At 41.5% G+C, this 17,599-nt stretch overlaps 1 protein-coding gene across 2 annotated transcripts in view; it reads left to right on the top strand.

Annotated features, from left to right (window-relative positions):
• DUSP22 (dual specificity phosphatase 22) overlaps positions 1-17,599 on the top strand; it is a 65,540-nt gene that overhangs the window by 10,217 nt on the left and 37,724 nt on the right. For both annotated transcript variants that reach the window (XM_054018756.1, XM_054018757.1), the window contains exons 2-3: positions 2,250-2,283; positions 13,694-13,776. In XM_054018756.1, coding sequence (XP_053874731.1) covers positions 2,250-2,283; positions 13,694-13,776 — 117 coding nt within the window. The remainder of the gene's footprint in view (positions 1-2,249; positions 2,284-13,693; positions 13,777-17,599) is intronic.

Genomic DNA, 17,599 nt, shown 5'->3' on the forward strand with positions numbered 1-17,599 from the left:
AACCGCGTTATATTGAACTTGCTTTGATCCGCCGGAGTGCGCAGCCCCCCCCCCTTCCCGGAGCACAGCTTTAGCGTGTTATATCTGAATTCATGTTATATCAGGTCGGATTATATCGGGGTAGAGGTGTATTTGGAAATTTAAGCTCATACTGAGATAGTTGGCTGGGTTGGGTTGTCAAATTTTGTGCCATTGTGATCTGTTTGGGAGCATACTATGCCAGCAGTTGCTGGCCCTTCACTCATGCCACAGGTACAATACTCCTGAGAGAAGCTGCTAATGTGCTGTCTCCCCACCCTCACTCTCAAACAGAGGCAATGGCCCACATCTGTTTAACTTGGAGAGACTCAAGCTGAGTCAGAGACACAACCACATATTTATTTATTTTTTTTAAAGAGTACCATGAGTGGTGTCCGTCCCCCTCTTCCCCCCCCCGCAAGCATGTTTGAGAGAGAGTGAAAGGTTTCAGGGATGGGTCCTCAAAGTGGTCCGTACTCAGGAGACCAAATTACATGCACTCTTGAAGTAATGACTTTCTAGATGGGTCAGACTCTGCACTCTTTGTAAAGGATGTTAGTTAATAAAACTCAAAAGGAGATAAATAGTGAGACCGCATTAGCTGTGTTAAACTTGCAGGTCTTTGTTTGCGTAGGTTTTTGTCAAACATTGTCAGCTTTGGTTCATGTGATTTTGCAACCCTTGACTTTCTCTTTAAGTTTCACATTCCTTCAGATCCCAGTATGGCAAAAGCAAAAATAAAAACAAAATGGATGAGTGTCGTTCATCTCTGTACATGGTTGAGGGAATTGCAAAGGTTTTTTAGGTCCAGGCAACACGGCCTTCTAGAGCCGTTAGCAAGATTGAACCCTAGGGTTAGATATGATGTGACCTGACATGGAGAGGAAATATCAGTTAAAGATGTAGGGGGAGGGAGGTTCATGTGAAATAATGTTGGCCTGAATGTGGTTTTTCTGTTTTCTGGCCTGATTGACAATGGCCTAGTAAGCGTTAAAGATTGTTTTTGTTTGTGGAACCAGTATTCTAAAGCATGCTGGAAACTAATTTACAGTCCCATATGCTGGGCTGCTACACTCCATGGCACAAATCATGTCACTTTTCAACAAGATGGTTGTTGTGAAGAAAGGGCTCAAATGCCAATCCCTGGCGAAAGTGCTTCATACCTTTTAGAACTTCCGGATTGCTGGACTGAGCAAAATGGGTGGAGTTTTTCCTTTAAATAGCAGTGCTAGAGAGATTGTTGATGCAGTTGTGATGACATTAGGGCGTTGCTAAGGCATTAGGAAGTCGGTGTTGACATGTCATTGATGGTGGTATGCTTTGCATGCGTGTTAAGGAAAATGGATCATGTGTTTTAGCTTCTTAAGAGGAATTAGATGTTGGTCATAGATGTCCAGGTGTCTGTCATGTAGTGGGAGAGAACAAAAGTTTTACTTTTGAGTTGTGGTGTGTTCCTTTTTTTCATATATGCTCTTTTGTGTTTTGGCTTCAGTTCAGAGGAGGTTTATGAAAGGGTGGGAATGGGTAACATCACAATGTTAACCACATGTACTCAGACTGCACAGAGCTGGCCCTGAAGCAGACCTTGAAACTCTTACATTAAAGAAAGTAATGTAACTGAGAACAGCAAGAGTTTATGGGAGCGCTGCAGGGGAGCACATAGTTCAGGGGAGGGGAGTGCGGAAGTGCAACTGAGTGACTTAATTATAAGAAATCACTGCAAACAGCACTTATGAACTGAATGAGAATCAATGAAAGAGTACCCTACTGCAATCTAGGGTGACAGTAGTCTGCCTTGCCTTCCTCCACTTCAAGAGCTACGAGATCTGTTGGATTTTATTTTCCAGTCCCTTCTCTGACTTGTTCTGTGTCCTTAGGCAAGTCACTTAACCTTTTTTGTGTTTGTTTCCCCATTGATTCAATAAGGATAATACATTACAACAAGGGTTTTACAAGGCCTATTTTTGAGATCCTTGGTGGAAGATGGTGTATAACCGTCAAATATTACCATCAACCCCAGTTATGTTGGAAACATTTCAAAGTGCAGCATGTCTGAAGCATTATAGGATGGGAAAGTTGCAAGGAGAAATATATAATGCTGCCAGCATCTTTAGATTCTATTAGACAATAGTCTGCGACAGAAATATGTTCCATCCTGTATGCAAATCGAACATTGTCGAACTGTGCTACCACAAGACCTCTATATTTGATACTATATTTCTTTCTCACAGATTCTGCCTGGCTTGTTCCTTGGCAACTTTAAAGGTAAGATTAGTTTTATGGTTACAATTTAGGATTACTTAAAAGTCTGAAAAAGTGTTGGGTCATACATAGCCCTACAGTATTTGCTAAAATCTGTGCAAGTTCTTTATCCCCATTTTGCTTAATTTCTGAATCTACCTGCTAGCACTAAAAAGAGAATGTTTTCTCTGTCATCTGTACACTGCACTGCACTGCACAACTGGTTAAAAATGCACACACTCTCCTGGGAGCATGCTTCACCTAGAATTCCCAAATGTTGGCCTCTGTTGTAGATTGGTTCTGCACTTTGCAGACTGGCCTGTGAGCCAGGCCATTTTTGTAAGCCCTCCTCATTATTAATGGCTTAATTTGCCTCCAATTCATTGCTCTCATTATTGTGGTTATAGATCAGAATCGTTCAGGAGCCCTATTATAAATGGTTGTGAAACTGACAGATACAGAGTTTGATGCCTGAGTATCAGGATGCAATGTCCATATTGTAGATTCAGACCTGTTCTCCCTCTCCCTCTCTGTGTGTGGTTTTTATTTTCCATTTGATTTTTAACCTAGCACTTTTAGAGCCTTATCTGTAAGAAAGCTAAGGCTGAGAAGTACTGGGCACCCAGCAGCTCCCACTGATTGTGATTACTTATTGTTAAGTATTTGGGACGGGGACCATCTGTTCATTACATATGTGTACAGCACCTAGCACAGAGGAGCCACGGTCCCAACTTGGGGTCTCTAGGTGCTATTGCAATACCACCAATAAATAACTGGCAACATCATCTACCTAGAGCTACGCTTAGTTGTGAGCAGCAGGCGTGTTGCTGAGTGGCGACTGCACATGCCTCCATATATTTGGTCTGCTCACATGACTGGACAAGGTCTGTTCCTTTCACTTCATATTTAGGTGGTGCTGCACCAATATTTCTCTTCTCCCCCCTGCTCCCCCACCCCACTCGCTCCTGTGAAGTATTTGGTAGCATGAACCTACAACAGGATAGTGGCACTGTTTGTTTGTCTTGTCTGTATCTGATCCTGCCATCCCTTGTTGACAGGGGGATGGGATTGCAGGGTCCACTTTAGCATCCTGATAGTTATTTTGCTCCCCTTTCTGTGTGGAACATCTTTGGAATGAACCCAGAGGCGCAGGATGAGTTTGAAGGGCACTCCTACGCCAGGTGGCAAACATGAAGATGGTGCTGGGCTGTGTGGGGTGGAGGGAAGTTTGTTGTGTCAACGGTGTGGATGAGGGTTGGAGGGGAAGGAGACAAGTGTGCAGGTAATGATAAGTTTGTGATGGGATACAGGGACTGGAAACAAAGAAGATATAGAAATCAGAAGGGGCAGGTGGGGGATTGGGAGGAGAAAATAAGGAGGGGGGGAGGGAGAAAACCCAGAGACCGTGCATCTTCTGAGTTGAGGCAGTGCCTTCTGCTAGTGACAGCAAATCTTGGCCTCACTGCTGAATGAGACAAAGTGGGAGAGGACGGGAGAGGGATGGACGATATCTTGCATTTCATGTGAAAGTGCTTCAGTTTTTCAAAGTGCAGTGTGTGGGGGAGGGGCCCCGGAGTTGCCCATAGCGCACGGTGTGTGACTCTGAAACTGGCCCTATCGTCATGCCAGCCGTGGTGGCAAAACTTTTGATAATACTCCCAAGAGAGTGAAACTCAGACCCAGCATCTGTTTCTCAGTGTGGTACTGTTTTCACCCACTGAGTGACTGAGGCAAGGCAAGATGAAGGGGAGTAGGCCAAGGTTGCAGAGTGAGTCAGCACCTCAGCCCAGATTAGATCCTAGAACCCTTCTGGCTTGTCATGCTGTAACCATTCAGCTACGGGCCTTGCAAATGGTCTATAAATGGTATGTCAGATAACTTTTAGCATGATAAAAACATGGTGTTAATGAAGGTGGGGTGACTGTGTAGTATTGGGATCCAGTTAAAAATAAATGAAGCTGAAGTGTGTCAGCTATTTCATATCTGGAGGGAGGGGGAAGGGCTGGTGTCAATATGAATGTCTGTGCTTCAGCGATTATCGCTGTTTGTTTGTTAATAAAAATAAAGGTGGGGTTTTTTTTTTAAATGGCCTTTGCTCACATAGTATTTAATCAATACTCTCCACCATCGTGAGGTCATGTCAGTAGGTAATTGATCTCTGAGTTAGTTACATCTCTGGAGCAGAAGAGAGACAATTGCTGTTAAAGAGACAAGGTGGGAAAGTAATATCTTGTATTGGGCCAACTTTTTTGTTGGTGAAAGAGACAAGCTTTCAAGCCACACAGAGTTCTTCGGACACTGTACCTTTGCCAGACCTATAGAAAAGCTCTATGTATGCTCAAAAGCTTGTCTCTTACACTAACAGAAGTTGGTCCAATAAAATATATTACCTCATTTACTTTGTGCATAGAACAACACTTTAATTAATATAGTTAATAATCTTTGAATTTCTAAAAAACTTTCTAAACCGTCTAATAATGCTAATAGCAACAGTGACCGCTAACATTGCAAAGTAATACAGTGCTGCTGAAACAAGGCAAATATAAGCTTGCCACTATAAACATTCCTAGAGGAATTTGATTACTGAGTTCTTTTGCAAGTGTTCTGATTTACATCACATGCAATGTATGAAAGACAGGACAAGATTTTGAATAGTGAGTAGTGATTTGGGTGCTGGACTTGACACCCATATTGAGAAAATTGGTGCTCAGTGCTTTCTGACAATTGGGTCCTTCTATGGTGTCTCATGCCTAGAAAGCTTGGGTTTTGCAAGTGATTCTTTTGAGTATAAAAATGTGTGATACAACAGACTCCCCTTGAACTCTGATTTTTATCACCTTTCACAAGTTGAATAGTGCTGTGCTAGGTTAGTAATTGCATGGGAAACCTCTAAGGAAACTGAGATGCTATGGGAAGTGGTATGAGTGATTCAAGCAGGTGGTTCCCTGCATTCTCATCAAAACTGATGCAATACCCCAGCATGATGTTAGAGGGTGCTGTGATTCTGGAAGTTCCATTGCTTGGAAGGGACAATGAATGTTCTGACCATGGAATCTTTCACCATACTAGCACTCCTACTTTGTAGTTATGTAGAACCTGTCTTTCAGGGCTCCTGAATTGCTGTTCTGAAGTTAAGCCTCCAATTGTCTATGAAAGGTAAATAGAATCAGACACGTTTAACTTACGGGTAAACTGAGGCACAGTTTATGAAATGGTTGTATAGCAAGTCAGTGATATGGATGGGGATAGAACTTAGAGCAGTGGCCTGCAAGTCAGGACTCCTATCTTTAGACAGATTGCTTCAGGCAGAGTTAGAGTGCTTTTATAGCATCTTGGAATCCTTGGGAATGGAAAGCTTTGTATAGTACTGATTCAGGAAAACATTAAAGTCCATAGGACTTTAAGCATGTACTTGCAATACTTTTCTGAAGAGAGATGGATTTCTTGAATTGGGACCTTAGCTAAAAATTAAAACTGAATTACATTCCTAAGGTACAAAGTGTTTAGGAGAATGTGCATCCAGAGAACTCGGCAGTTCAAGCAGAACTGCTGCCTTTCTTACAAAATACTGAGGAAGAGTTCACCTTTAAAATCCAGGAGAAAATTAATCATACAGATTGATTATCTTCTGGGTTTCCTTTTGTTCAGGAGCAAGGCCTTGCCCTGTCTAAACTCCATGGGACTGGTAGCTTGGTAAGAGATGTAGTGGCGGAGGGGCTGAAGGTGGGAAGAAGCCCTCTTCAAATTAAATCCCTGCACCCCCCTCTGATTTGAAAGAATTTTGGTCTGTCAAATGGAAATCAAAGTCCTGCAGTCCACTCACAAGCTAGTGTAATCTCCCTTGATGAAGTGCAAAGCTGTCAGTCAACAGCTGTGGGTCTGAAAGCCCTCATAAGCCTTTATTCCCACACGAAAGCTGGTGTCTGCTGTGTGGCAACTGATAGCTTTCTGTATTCCCATCAGAAGAAATTTCTTGTTTTTCTAATACCCTAGTGGGACAGTACGAGGTTTTTGCCTCTTTTCACATGCAGCAGTAGGGAAATATTTTTCATCTACACGAGTGCCAACTGGTCTTTCAAGTACAATTGATTCCAAAAACCAGGGCTCAATAAACTGTAATAAGAGTTAAAGGCCACACAGTTCTTCAAGCTTGAATACAAAGTAATACATGTCCTTTCTGCTTACAAAATGTTTGGAAGATTTGAGTTTTTCCAATGGAATATTTGGGGGATTTTCGATTCTGAGGGGAAAGCCGCAATGTGAGGCTTAATTCCCCCAAAGAGTCCAGTGGCACTATGGATGAATTGAAGAGCTTAGGTGAAGTTTCCACTCTTCCTGTTCCTCAACATAAGATGTAGTGCACAGCAAATGATTCTCCTGTGTTCACAGTGCCATTGAATTCCTCTGAATAAGTTTGTTCGAGGTTCTTTCAGGAAAACTTCCTTTTCTGGGGTCCCATTTGGGGTTCAGCCTTCAACAAAGAAGAGTGGGTTAGTATCTTTCAGTATTGCTGTCCTGGATTCACAGATAATCTAGATTTACAGGCTAGTACAGCTAAAGCTTCAAGTGTGGATTGCCCTAGGAAGGGAAGAAGCTTCAGGGTAGAGCCCTGTATGGGACTACTGTTTTAATCCCGCTCCTGTCCTGCCCTGTAATTCCCACTCCCACCTGCTCCTGTATTGTTTCTTGCATTTTTATCCTGCTCTCACCCACAAAAACCTTAGATCCCAGAAAGCCCATGAGAGAGACCGATTCCCCCATGCTACTTAAAAAAAAAAAAAAAAAAAAGTCTGTTAATATATATATATATATGTATATGTGTATATATATTTAAAAAAATGGAATTCAGACACAATTTTTACCATTAAAAGAAAACAAATCATGCTTAAACCATGCAAAAAAATACTTTAACTTCTGTTGTAATAGACATCAAATCTTTCTATCCCTTGCTTAAATTTACGTATTAAAACCTTTATTTAAAAAAAGAGAAATTGCTGAAATTCTATTTAATGACAAACTGATGAGATTTAGTGTTTTCCCGCAAATTACCGGTCTGGTTCCCCCCCCCCCCCCAACTAATCCTGCCTGCAACAAAGTACATTTTACCTGCTCCTGCTATTATGGCAGCGAGTCCTGCAGGATCCATGGGATCCCAGTCCTGCTGCAGGGCTCTAGTTCAGGATCACTCTTTTTCGCCAACTAGTCTTCCTGCCCCTCCCCTTTACAATGGAACTACTTAGAATTTTGAACAGGTTTATTTACAGGAATTAAAGCTTCGGGAACAGGAAGGGTGGAAGTTTTGCCTAGACACTCAATTTGTTCTGTGACATCATTGCATATTATGGATGGAACTAAGTGTGTCCTTTGGAACCATGGGGAGCGAGGAGAGGTGGGAAGCAATCCTCAGTGGGAGCTGTGGGCACAGGCGCCTACTTTCCTTGGCACCAATGAGTGCTCGCACCCCCGCCCCAACTCCGCCCAACCCTGCCCCTATTGGATCCCTCCACAAATCCCCGCCTCTTCCCCGAGCGTGCCGCGTTTCTCCTCCTCCCCTCCCTCCCAGTGCTTGCCACGCGAAACACCTGTTTCACGGTGCAAGCGCTGGGGGGAGAGGGGGGAGGAGGAGGAGGAACACGGTGCGCTCAGGGGAGGAGGCTGAGGTGAGCTGAGGTGGAGGGGCGGGTTGGGGAGCTGCCGGTGGGTGAAATTTTTCCTTGTGGGTGCTCCAGCCCCGGAGCACACATGGAGTCGTCGCCTATGGCTGTGGGTGCTCAATGTCGCTGAAAACTAGGCAGTTTATGTAGTAGGGTTGCTAACTTTCTAATTCCTGAAACCGAACACCCCTGCCCCGCCCCTTCCCCCAAGGCTCTGCCCCCTGCCCCACCTGTCCCATCCCCCCATTGCGCGCTCTCCACTCCTGCCCCCGTCGCTCGCTCCCCCATCCCCTGGGACTCACCTACTGCCTGTAGATCCAGCGTGGGAGGAGCTGTTGCAGAGCCTGCCCAATTAGGGCACAGTGGGGCATGGCAGAGGTCAGTGCCCAGAGCAAGGGGGTGAGGAAATCGGGGCGGGGGGAGGGAGACAGGTTCCCCCTCCCCGACGGCACTGGTACGTACTTTGGAGCTTGGTCTGGGAGCCAGCCAGCCAGTCTTTTGGTCAGGCTGCGGGGATTGGGCGGTGGGGGAGGGGGGGGACAGGAAGAGCAGCAGCTGCTAAGCAGAGCCGCTCCTCCAGCCGCAGCTGCTGCTCTTCCCACCCCCAGTGGTGGAGGTTGGTTACTGCAGGTAACCGGACTTTTAGCGGCTGGTCAGCTGTGTTGACTGGACGCTGCCAGTTTCCCTTTTCAACGAGATGTTCTGGTTGAAAACCAAACACCTGGCAAACCTATTATGTAGGTGTGCCTAACTAAGGTACCAAAATTTGAAAGTTTTGGCCTAGACCTCCAGCCAGTTCCTCTCAAAAATGCCTTCAGGGTGTGTCCACTAGGAGAAAAGATGTGTTCTTACCATGTGTTAAAATCCTAGTGAAAGCAAGGCAGTTTGTAGTTTTCAAATGCAGTCACAGGTTGAGCTAAATGCTAGCGGGAAGCCGAGAGTTTGCCTCAAGCTGCTAACATGTGATAAAACTACAGCTGGCTTGTCTTCACTAGGGTTTTACCTCCTTAGATATAGGTTAGTTTAACACATGGTAAGAGCACACCTTTTTTTTTTCTAGTGAAGGCAAGGCTGCAGGGTTGTGTGTTTGGAGGAGGGAGAGAGACTGCATACAAAGAGGACAGTGTATGGTGAGAAGAAAGGTAATAGCTCACCCCTTCCCCCCCCACCCCAAGAAATACAAATCTAGTTTGAGCTAATCTCATTGATCTGATTATTTTAGTTGTGGGATGCCTCACAGTCTGATGCCACAGACTTGGATCGGCATCAGCATAATTGGCTTTCTCCACCAGAATGGTTTTGGTTTTACTGGATAAGAAGGGATGGGAAAACTCTAGATATTTTGAAGGAAGGGGAGGTGACAAAACCTTAGGGAAAATTCTTTTCCTGTCATTCAAATGAAAGGGAAATCATTGTTTTCACCACGCATGTCTTGAAGGGATTATTAATGATGAGTTGGGTCTGCCTATCTACTTACATGGCCCCATCACCTCAGTATTGAAGATCCTCCCAGTCATTAATGAATATATTCTCAGAGGAACCCTGTTGAGTAGGGGAAGTACTATCTCCATTTTACACGTGGGGAAATAAGGCACAGGAAGTGTGTGGTACAGTGGGGACTCAATCCAGATCCTACCAATCCTGTTCCAGTGCCTTAACTACAAAATTAATCTTCCTTCTTTGGCTATGTGTCTGTGACCTTGTCCATACTAGTATGAGGGGCTAGAGCTAGGAGCGTGGAAGAAAATGAAGCAAAGGAAACGTAGGCTGAATGTGGGGGGGGGGGAAGAGGAGAAAGGGGGAAATGTATTAAGTTATGTGAGGAAGGACTTTCCCAAGGAAACTGGTTGATGCCGCCATGAGTTGAGAGGTTTTAAATTATATTGGATGAAGCATTAGACAGCCTGCTGTAGGGAAGAATCTTGTGGAGGACTTAAACGGATAAGCAAGAGGTGACCTAATAGATTTCTTTTCGTTCTGATTTCTAAGAGAGTGCATCTAACACTGTGACCTTGAAACATCAGCCTGCTTTGTATGGTGCAGTACTATAGTGATATGATAAATAATGAGTCAGAATTACAGTTCTAGCACTGAATGTTCTTGCTTTTTGGTCCCTTAATGTAACAATTTTAGATACGAAATTGAACATACATCTCTATTATTCAGAAATATTGTGAGCAGTCTATATAGCTACTGAGGACAGCCTCTAAATCTTGTCTGTTATATTAGTGATTTGCAGTGGGGAGAAGCAAGGGAATTTCCCCTCTCTCAATTATCTATTCCATGGGTCTAGAGACTTCGATAACTTGCTAGCCAGGGACTGTATTTTTTTCCTCCTCTGTATATTTTCTGTTGTTTGAATTGTGCATACTGTGAACTGCTATTTATCTTGGCATTGTTTGTAGTGTTGTTGTAGCTGTGTTGGTCCCAGGGTATTTAAGAGACAAGGTGGGTAAGGGGAAAGATATTACCTCACCCACCTCATCGATCTTGGTACACAGCTTCAGGAATGTTGTGTGGTTCTCCTGCCCTCTTCTATGAATATCCCAAAACACTGTCTTACCATACAGCGTTGATTTTATTGAACTCCAGTTAACTGAAGCATTAAAACGTTGCAAGGGTAGTACTGTGTGTTCTTAATGACACTGCAGCCAGTCAACTTTTACAGGGAACCACCTGTGTTTTAAAGCTGGCTGGGCTGCAAAGCTGCTTGTCTTGCCAGGGCTTTGGGAACCTGGATCACCGTTTCTCCTGAGCCATTAGCATTCTCTTAAATTATAATTTATTTGTCTTGCACTAGCACTAATTGTGATCAGAGCCCAACTATGCTAGGCACTGTGTAAACGCATAGTAAAAGATGATCCTGTCTTGAAAAGCTTATTAAATTGACAATACAGCTAAAGACTGGGAGGGGGGAAATGAAGGCACATAGAGATGAAGTGACTTGCTCAAGGCTACATTTAGGTCAGTGGCCAAACCACATCTCTTGTGTCCCAGTCCAGTGTCCTATCCGCTGGAAAATGCTACCTCCCTAAAACTAAAATTGAGGTTCCAGGTAGCTGGCCCTGAAATGTGCACCCTCCAAATAGAGTTGCATAGTACAGTACAGACTTAAAAGCCCAACTGGGCTGGCTTCTATAGTTTTCCAAAGCCTTCACTTTACAGGTGGACTCTGAGACCTCAGAATAATCAAGGATGCACTTAATATTATTAACAACTCTGAAGATCTAGCAGGTTACAGTGTCTATACCAGCAAGTCTCATAATTATCTTTGGAAGTGCTCATTCTTGTTATGAAGAGAATTTAAGTTCTTTCAGGTATTTGGTGCTGAATTCTGTCTGAAATGGTGACACGGGAATCCAAATGAATAAACATCTATTCGGTAGTCACACATACTGGACCTTCAGAGTAGGTGAAACTAGACAGTTTTGATTTTTCTCTGATTTTTAGAGCTGCTAAGAGCTTTAAGATTAAGTATTTTTCATAAGCGGGTATGGACTTGTTAACTCTATTCTATTGTGTTCAGATACTCAGCATTTTGTCTGTTGGACAATATGATTAAATGCCACCTTCTGCTTTCTGATTTAAAAAGGGTATTGAAACTTCATAGTAGAGAGTAATGACTCGAATTAAGAGATGCCAATTGATCTTTTGCACGTACATAAAGAAGGTACAGGTGATATTGTTGTTATTTTTGTACCAAGGAAGAGCCGGTTTGAAACCTTTGTGGTCTGTGCTTTTTTAAAATCTATTCAACCAGGCTAACACAAACAGATTGTATAGGCTGGTTTTAAGACAGGTGTCCACATCACAAAGAACACTGTCATAAATGACATGTATGGCAGCCTTTCCCAGTCAAGAGATCAAGATTAAAGACAAACTGAACAAACCAGGGTCCTCCCTCCTGGTCTTGCTGATGGGCCAGTGTAGTGAAGTTGCACTGTGGCTACAGAAGATTTCAGACTCCAGAGCTGTTGGATTATGTCTACATGAACGGAGTTAAAATCAACTACATTTCTTTAAAACGTTTAGCACGAATTTTTCAGGCCTTAACCTGCATTCCAGTTCTGAGCACCTAATTGTAATTCCGAATACTCGTGTGCCTATAATTAAGGGTTCAAGATTAAAAGTCACCTTGGGAAAAATTTTTCCTCAAATTTACTTAATAAAATGTGTTAAATTGTACCAGTGCTTTCTTATTTTTTATGTAACTTGATTAAAGATGTGGTTTGGTACCTCTCCCATGTTGAAACTTATCAAATCTCTTTATAATCACTGGCCAAACTTAAAAGGAGTAGCGCAGGTATGGAATGTTACAGGTGCTACATCCCTCTCTAGTAGCTAGTCTACAGAGAATAAGAACCCAGTATTGCTATTAGCTAGCAGTACTCCAGAAGCTGAAGTGGCAGTGGCCTTTGCTTTTTTTCACAGATTCACTCCTCACTGGTGACTATTAAACTTTTAATCTTGTTTTAAACACCTTGGGCAAGGACTCTCTTATACTTTTGTTTGTGAGGGTTACTCAGTGTGTGTTTTTTGAATAATGCATAGGGAATACATGACTGGGCACTATGATGTAAAGGCTTTGTTGGGATGGCTACCTTACCCATGAGTGGAGCTGGTTGAAGTAATGAGAAATTTCAAAATTCAAAAGTTGATTAAATTGTTATAAATTTCCCTTCCCCCATGTTATTCTGCTTCCTATAGAGCTAATAGAAATCTTGTGAGTTTTGATGAAATGTTGAATATTTGGGTGTGGGCGGGGGATATTAAAAACAAAAATCCTAAACTTTTCCCCACCAACTTTCCCAGTGAATTTTGCAGGTCATCTAAAACAAATGTCTATAAAATCATAATACCACATTTTCATATACACTATATATATGTATTACATATTATACAAAAAATTGAGAAATATTTATTTATATACACACACACACACACACACACTTTCTTGTATCCCTTTGTTGGTAAAATCAAAAGTCCAACCATACAAATCTTGGATGGAGAAGAAAATAAATGTAAGTCCCCTCTTAAAAAAACTAACATTGTTTTTCTAGACTTGAAATGTGATTTCTTAGGGTCTTCCAGGATTAGAAGCAACTGGGGTGCATTTTCTTGGGAAGCTGGGAATTTCTCCTGTCCAGTGTAAGAAATCTCCTGTTTCTAGCTCTGCAGAATTGTGAGATATCAGGCCTTAAACCTTTCATGACTGAATATTGCCTACCTTGGCCAGTGTAACTTGTCTGTAGGGGTGGTGGAAGGGGACATGTAGGTGGGATTCTCTATGTGGAAGGTAGAAGGAACACTTGTGTGGTAAATTGATCTTAAACAACGATGGCAGTTTTGAAACTGCTTAGTGCTACAGGTTTTGAAATGTAAGAATAAATCAAAGTGCAGATGGATTAGTATTAGTGGGCAGAGAATAGGCGAGACAGTCAAAGGTGTATGATAAATGTATGTTATCACATGGCTCTGAAATGTATCATATGTCATCTGCATACATGTGATGTGTGTGACACACCACAGATACACTCAATTTCAGATGCAAAATGTGTGAAACTGTTGACTTAATAATTTAGGGATGTTTTCTTAAGCTTGTTCTTTATATAGTATATCATTTGCTTTGGAGTTCATTTCCCCCCCCTTCCTGTCTTTTTGAATGTGTTGTTTTTAGAAGAACTTCACAGATGATCATGATTCTCAACATGTGTGAGAGAACTAGGAACAGCTTTTTAAGAGAAACTTAAAAAAATAATCTTTTTTTCCCCCCACTACAGATGCTCGAGATGCGGAGCAACTGAGCAAGAATAATGTTACACACATTCTGTCAATCCATGACGGTGCTAGGCCTATGCTTGAGGTAAGGGGGAATCCATCATAGCTCTAGTTAACCTGAGCATGAAATAATGGCCTGTCAACCTTCGCTTAATTTGATCCTTATTACAATTGTTTGACACAATTTTCCGTATTTTCTCTTGGAAACATTTGGCAGTCATAGTTTTGTGAATCAGTCACAGTTTTCATCACTGGTATTGTTACAACAGGCAATCCAGCTGTCAAAGGAGGATTCAGTTACAGTGTTTTATTGATTGACATTCTGTTTTATCAGAGAGACAAGGTGGGGGAGGTAATATCTTTTATTGGACCAACTTCTGTTGGTGAGAGTACATGTTCTTAGCCCAGTAGCAGAGGTAACTAAACATTCTGTGTTGATTTCTAGGATGTTTAAAACCCATTTAAAAATGTCCCTTTATCATAACATGCCCCTTGCTAACACTGCACAGCAAATTATTTGTGCAAGAGGTTTAAAATCCTTTTCTGTCTAAAATGTAATTATCCAGGCTTGACAAAAAATGCCATTGCCTATTTGCCTGGAGGGAATACACCTGTGCTGCTACACCCCAAAAAACCACTCATTCAATTTACATGGGCAGATATTTGCCCCCTCTGCAAATTAATCCTTTCCTTCCCCCCATTTTACTTTCATCTACATATTGTGAACGTTCACATCATAGAAGATGACTGCTGGTGTTGCTGCCGCTACTGCTCTCCTTCTGAGCCTATACGGCTCTCTCTAGTTCTGTTCCCCTCCAGTAAAAAAGAGCAATGGATTCAGCCACTCACTCCTGCAAAATTTCCGTTTGACCTGGCAAGCCAGTGAATAGTTTTTGTTTGTTTTTAAAGCTTGGATAACATATATATTCATACCTGGGGAAAATAGGGTTGCCAATTTTGGTTGGATGTATTCCTGGAGGTTTCAACACGACATAATCTTTTAATTAAAAAATAATCTTTAATTCCTGGAGACGCCAGGACAATCCTGGAGGGCTGGCAGCCGTAGGGGAAAGGACAGTTAAAGATGAACTGGAATTTGAAGATTGTCTTTGGGCTCAGTACTGTGGATCAGCAACGCTAAAACTGTTCTCTGTGGTGTGTGTGTGTGTTTGACTTATTAAGGTGTGCCTACTGCATGGTCTAAAAGCATATTGAATTTCAAGACTGCTGTTAACTGGAGTGATATACAGTTGCACTCACTAAGGAAGATGTACTCACACTTTTATGTCTGTGCTGCATGTGTTTCCTCCGGGGTGTTGTCCTCTAAAATAAACAGAAGCTTGCTTGTGTCTAGTGTCATGATTTTCTAGTCAAGGTAGGGGAACTTCTCACTGCAGAATCCAGGTGCAGTCACAGTATTCTCAGTCTACAACCTCCTCTCATGGGGAAAACAAATGTTACAATTTGTCCGCAGTTCTTTAAGTAGAAGGAAGATTGCAAGTTCCTTTTGTTTTTTCAGTGAAATTATTATTAATTACATTCTAATTCATGGTCTTAATTCAGTAGTCACTTGCAACTAAGTACTTACTGATGAACGAAGGTTTAGAAAATCTTGTTACAGTACTTCATTAGTTCCATTTAGGTATGATTACTTGTCAGGTTGTAATTAAGATACGCTGAAAACAATGTTTAGAGTTTAGGCCTTATGTAAATTATATTTTGCTTTTAAAAGATTAGTAGCTTTATTCCATTCATAAAGACTCGGGGCTTTTTCTCTTGCCCTCTGAAGTCAACAGCAAAGCTCCTATTGACTTCATTGGTGCAGTATTAGGTACCCAGTTCTTTAGCTGCTCAGTCAGTGGAAATTCCACTGAAATCATTTTGAGATTAATGCATGGAATGACTGTAAAATCAGGCCCGTAGTAAACTTTCCTGTTACTTAGATACAGTAGTCACCCCTAAAAATCAAGATGGTAATTTAATTGACCATTTACCAAAGTTGATTTTTTTTTTAATTTCCTATCCTAAGTTTAAGAAATATTGTAACTATTTCACTAAACTTAAATAAACTGTGGGAAGAACTTTTTGTTTTGTTTTTAAAGTGGCAAACATAGTACATTTAAAGTGATGGCTGTATTGAATGAGTTGATATCAGTAGTATGAAATAACACATTATGTGATAATGAATTTGAAGTTCTTTTTATTGACCAGAGAAATTGTGTTCATCATTCTAGTGAATCATGCTTAAAGGGTCACTGTCACATAGGTTAGCTCTCAAAAATTCTTACAAAACCTACTGTTACCTGGTGTTGCTTTTTTTTTTTTTTGTAATTTCAATAATAGTTTTTTGTTTTGATGTAATAATAATTATTCTGTAGTATTTGAATATGCAACATGGTAGCAGCTTGCTAGTGCATGAGAACCAGAAAATGGAATTGACCAGTCTAATTTCATTGTCCATGTTGAGTGAAGAATAAAAAGCAAACCGCCATCATAAATAGTGAATAGTATATTTGGTGTATATTCTAAAATCTAATTTTAATAATCTGTTAATAATGCCAATGAGGACATTTTAAAAATTATTTTTGACCCGAGAATGATTGTGTATTTGAACAAATACCTTCTTAACTTACATTTTCCTGCTCTGTTCCTTGTGTTTTCTGCACTATTAGGAAATATGAAACTTCTGTTGCCCCATAGCTTGCCACATCAGTGAAAATGATTGCCCGTTTGGGGTTCATATAAAAATGCTTTAATTTTTTTCAGGAGAAATAATTGAGAAACCAATAACTCTTCAGTGGGATTTGCTTTCAGAAGCCCTTTCTGGTAAAGTTCAACTCTGTAAATGCTCTTATGAGTTCACTATTTATAGTTGGCTAATTAACAAAGATTAGGCTCAGGAAGCTATTGCTTGCTTTCAAAATGGAATATCTGCAGACAAAATGTTTTTAAAGTAAATAAAGTCTTGTATTCTACTTGTGGTACAACAAAGGCTGAAAACAGCTTTTTAAAGGATTGTTTTTACTTTTTGTAGGGAAGGGTATGGCTTCCATATTATAGGTATTAAACTTGACATGGGCTTAAATTGGAAAAAAGAGAACATGAATTGAGCAATCTGCCACTATTGCCTGCTTAGTTCTTTTGCTCTGTATGTAGCACTAGTTTACATTAAAATAGTGTTATCTTTTTAAAAATAGAGCCTGTAATTAATTTGTTTATGAAGCCCCAATACTGAAGCAGTCCAAATGCTGAACACCATCACCATACAGATATCCTAACAACACATACAGACATTTGTAATTTAAAAAGACATGCCTAAAAGTTTGTCAGGAGAAAACAGATGGAAGTGATTGTGGTGGGTCCAACACAAAAGGGACTACAAAAGATGATAAAGTGAACTACTTCAAATGAGTGCCTTAATAAACAGTGACACACAGAACACCATCCTCTATCTACCAGCATCATTTCTGTTTTTGCCTGGGCAAGGAGTAGGTATCTCTGACGTGTTAGCTCGTCAGTATAAGACGAGCATTCCTCCAGCACAGAGGCTGAACTTGCATGGCCACAGATGACTGTTCATAGATCTGAATGTCACATAAAATCCTAGCATAGAAGAAGCTCGGATTCTAGGCCATCACCTCACCAATTTGCTGCTTGGATGCTTCAAATTCCAGATATTAACCCCAGTGCTCTCTGGGCATGAGAAACAACAAGGAATCAGTGACCTGGGAGCCTCCTCTAAAAGATAATATCGGTCAGTGATCTGCTGGATTCCATGGTGTGAAGGGGATGTCAGCTATCCCTTAGCATCAGTACCTCTGATGCAACGAGGAGTAGGCTTTGGGGGTGACACAGGTTTGGAATAGACCAAGCATCAACATGCACAGGTTGATGGGCAGACCTGACCC

Source organism: Malaclemys terrapin, chromosome 2 (assembly GCF_027887155.1).
Source record: "Malaclemys terrapin pileata isolate rMalTer1 chromosome 2, rMalTer1.hap1, whole genome shotgun sequence".
Classification (NCBI taxonomy): Eukaryota; Metazoa; Chordata; order Testudines; family Emydidae; genus Malaclemys; species Malaclemys terrapin.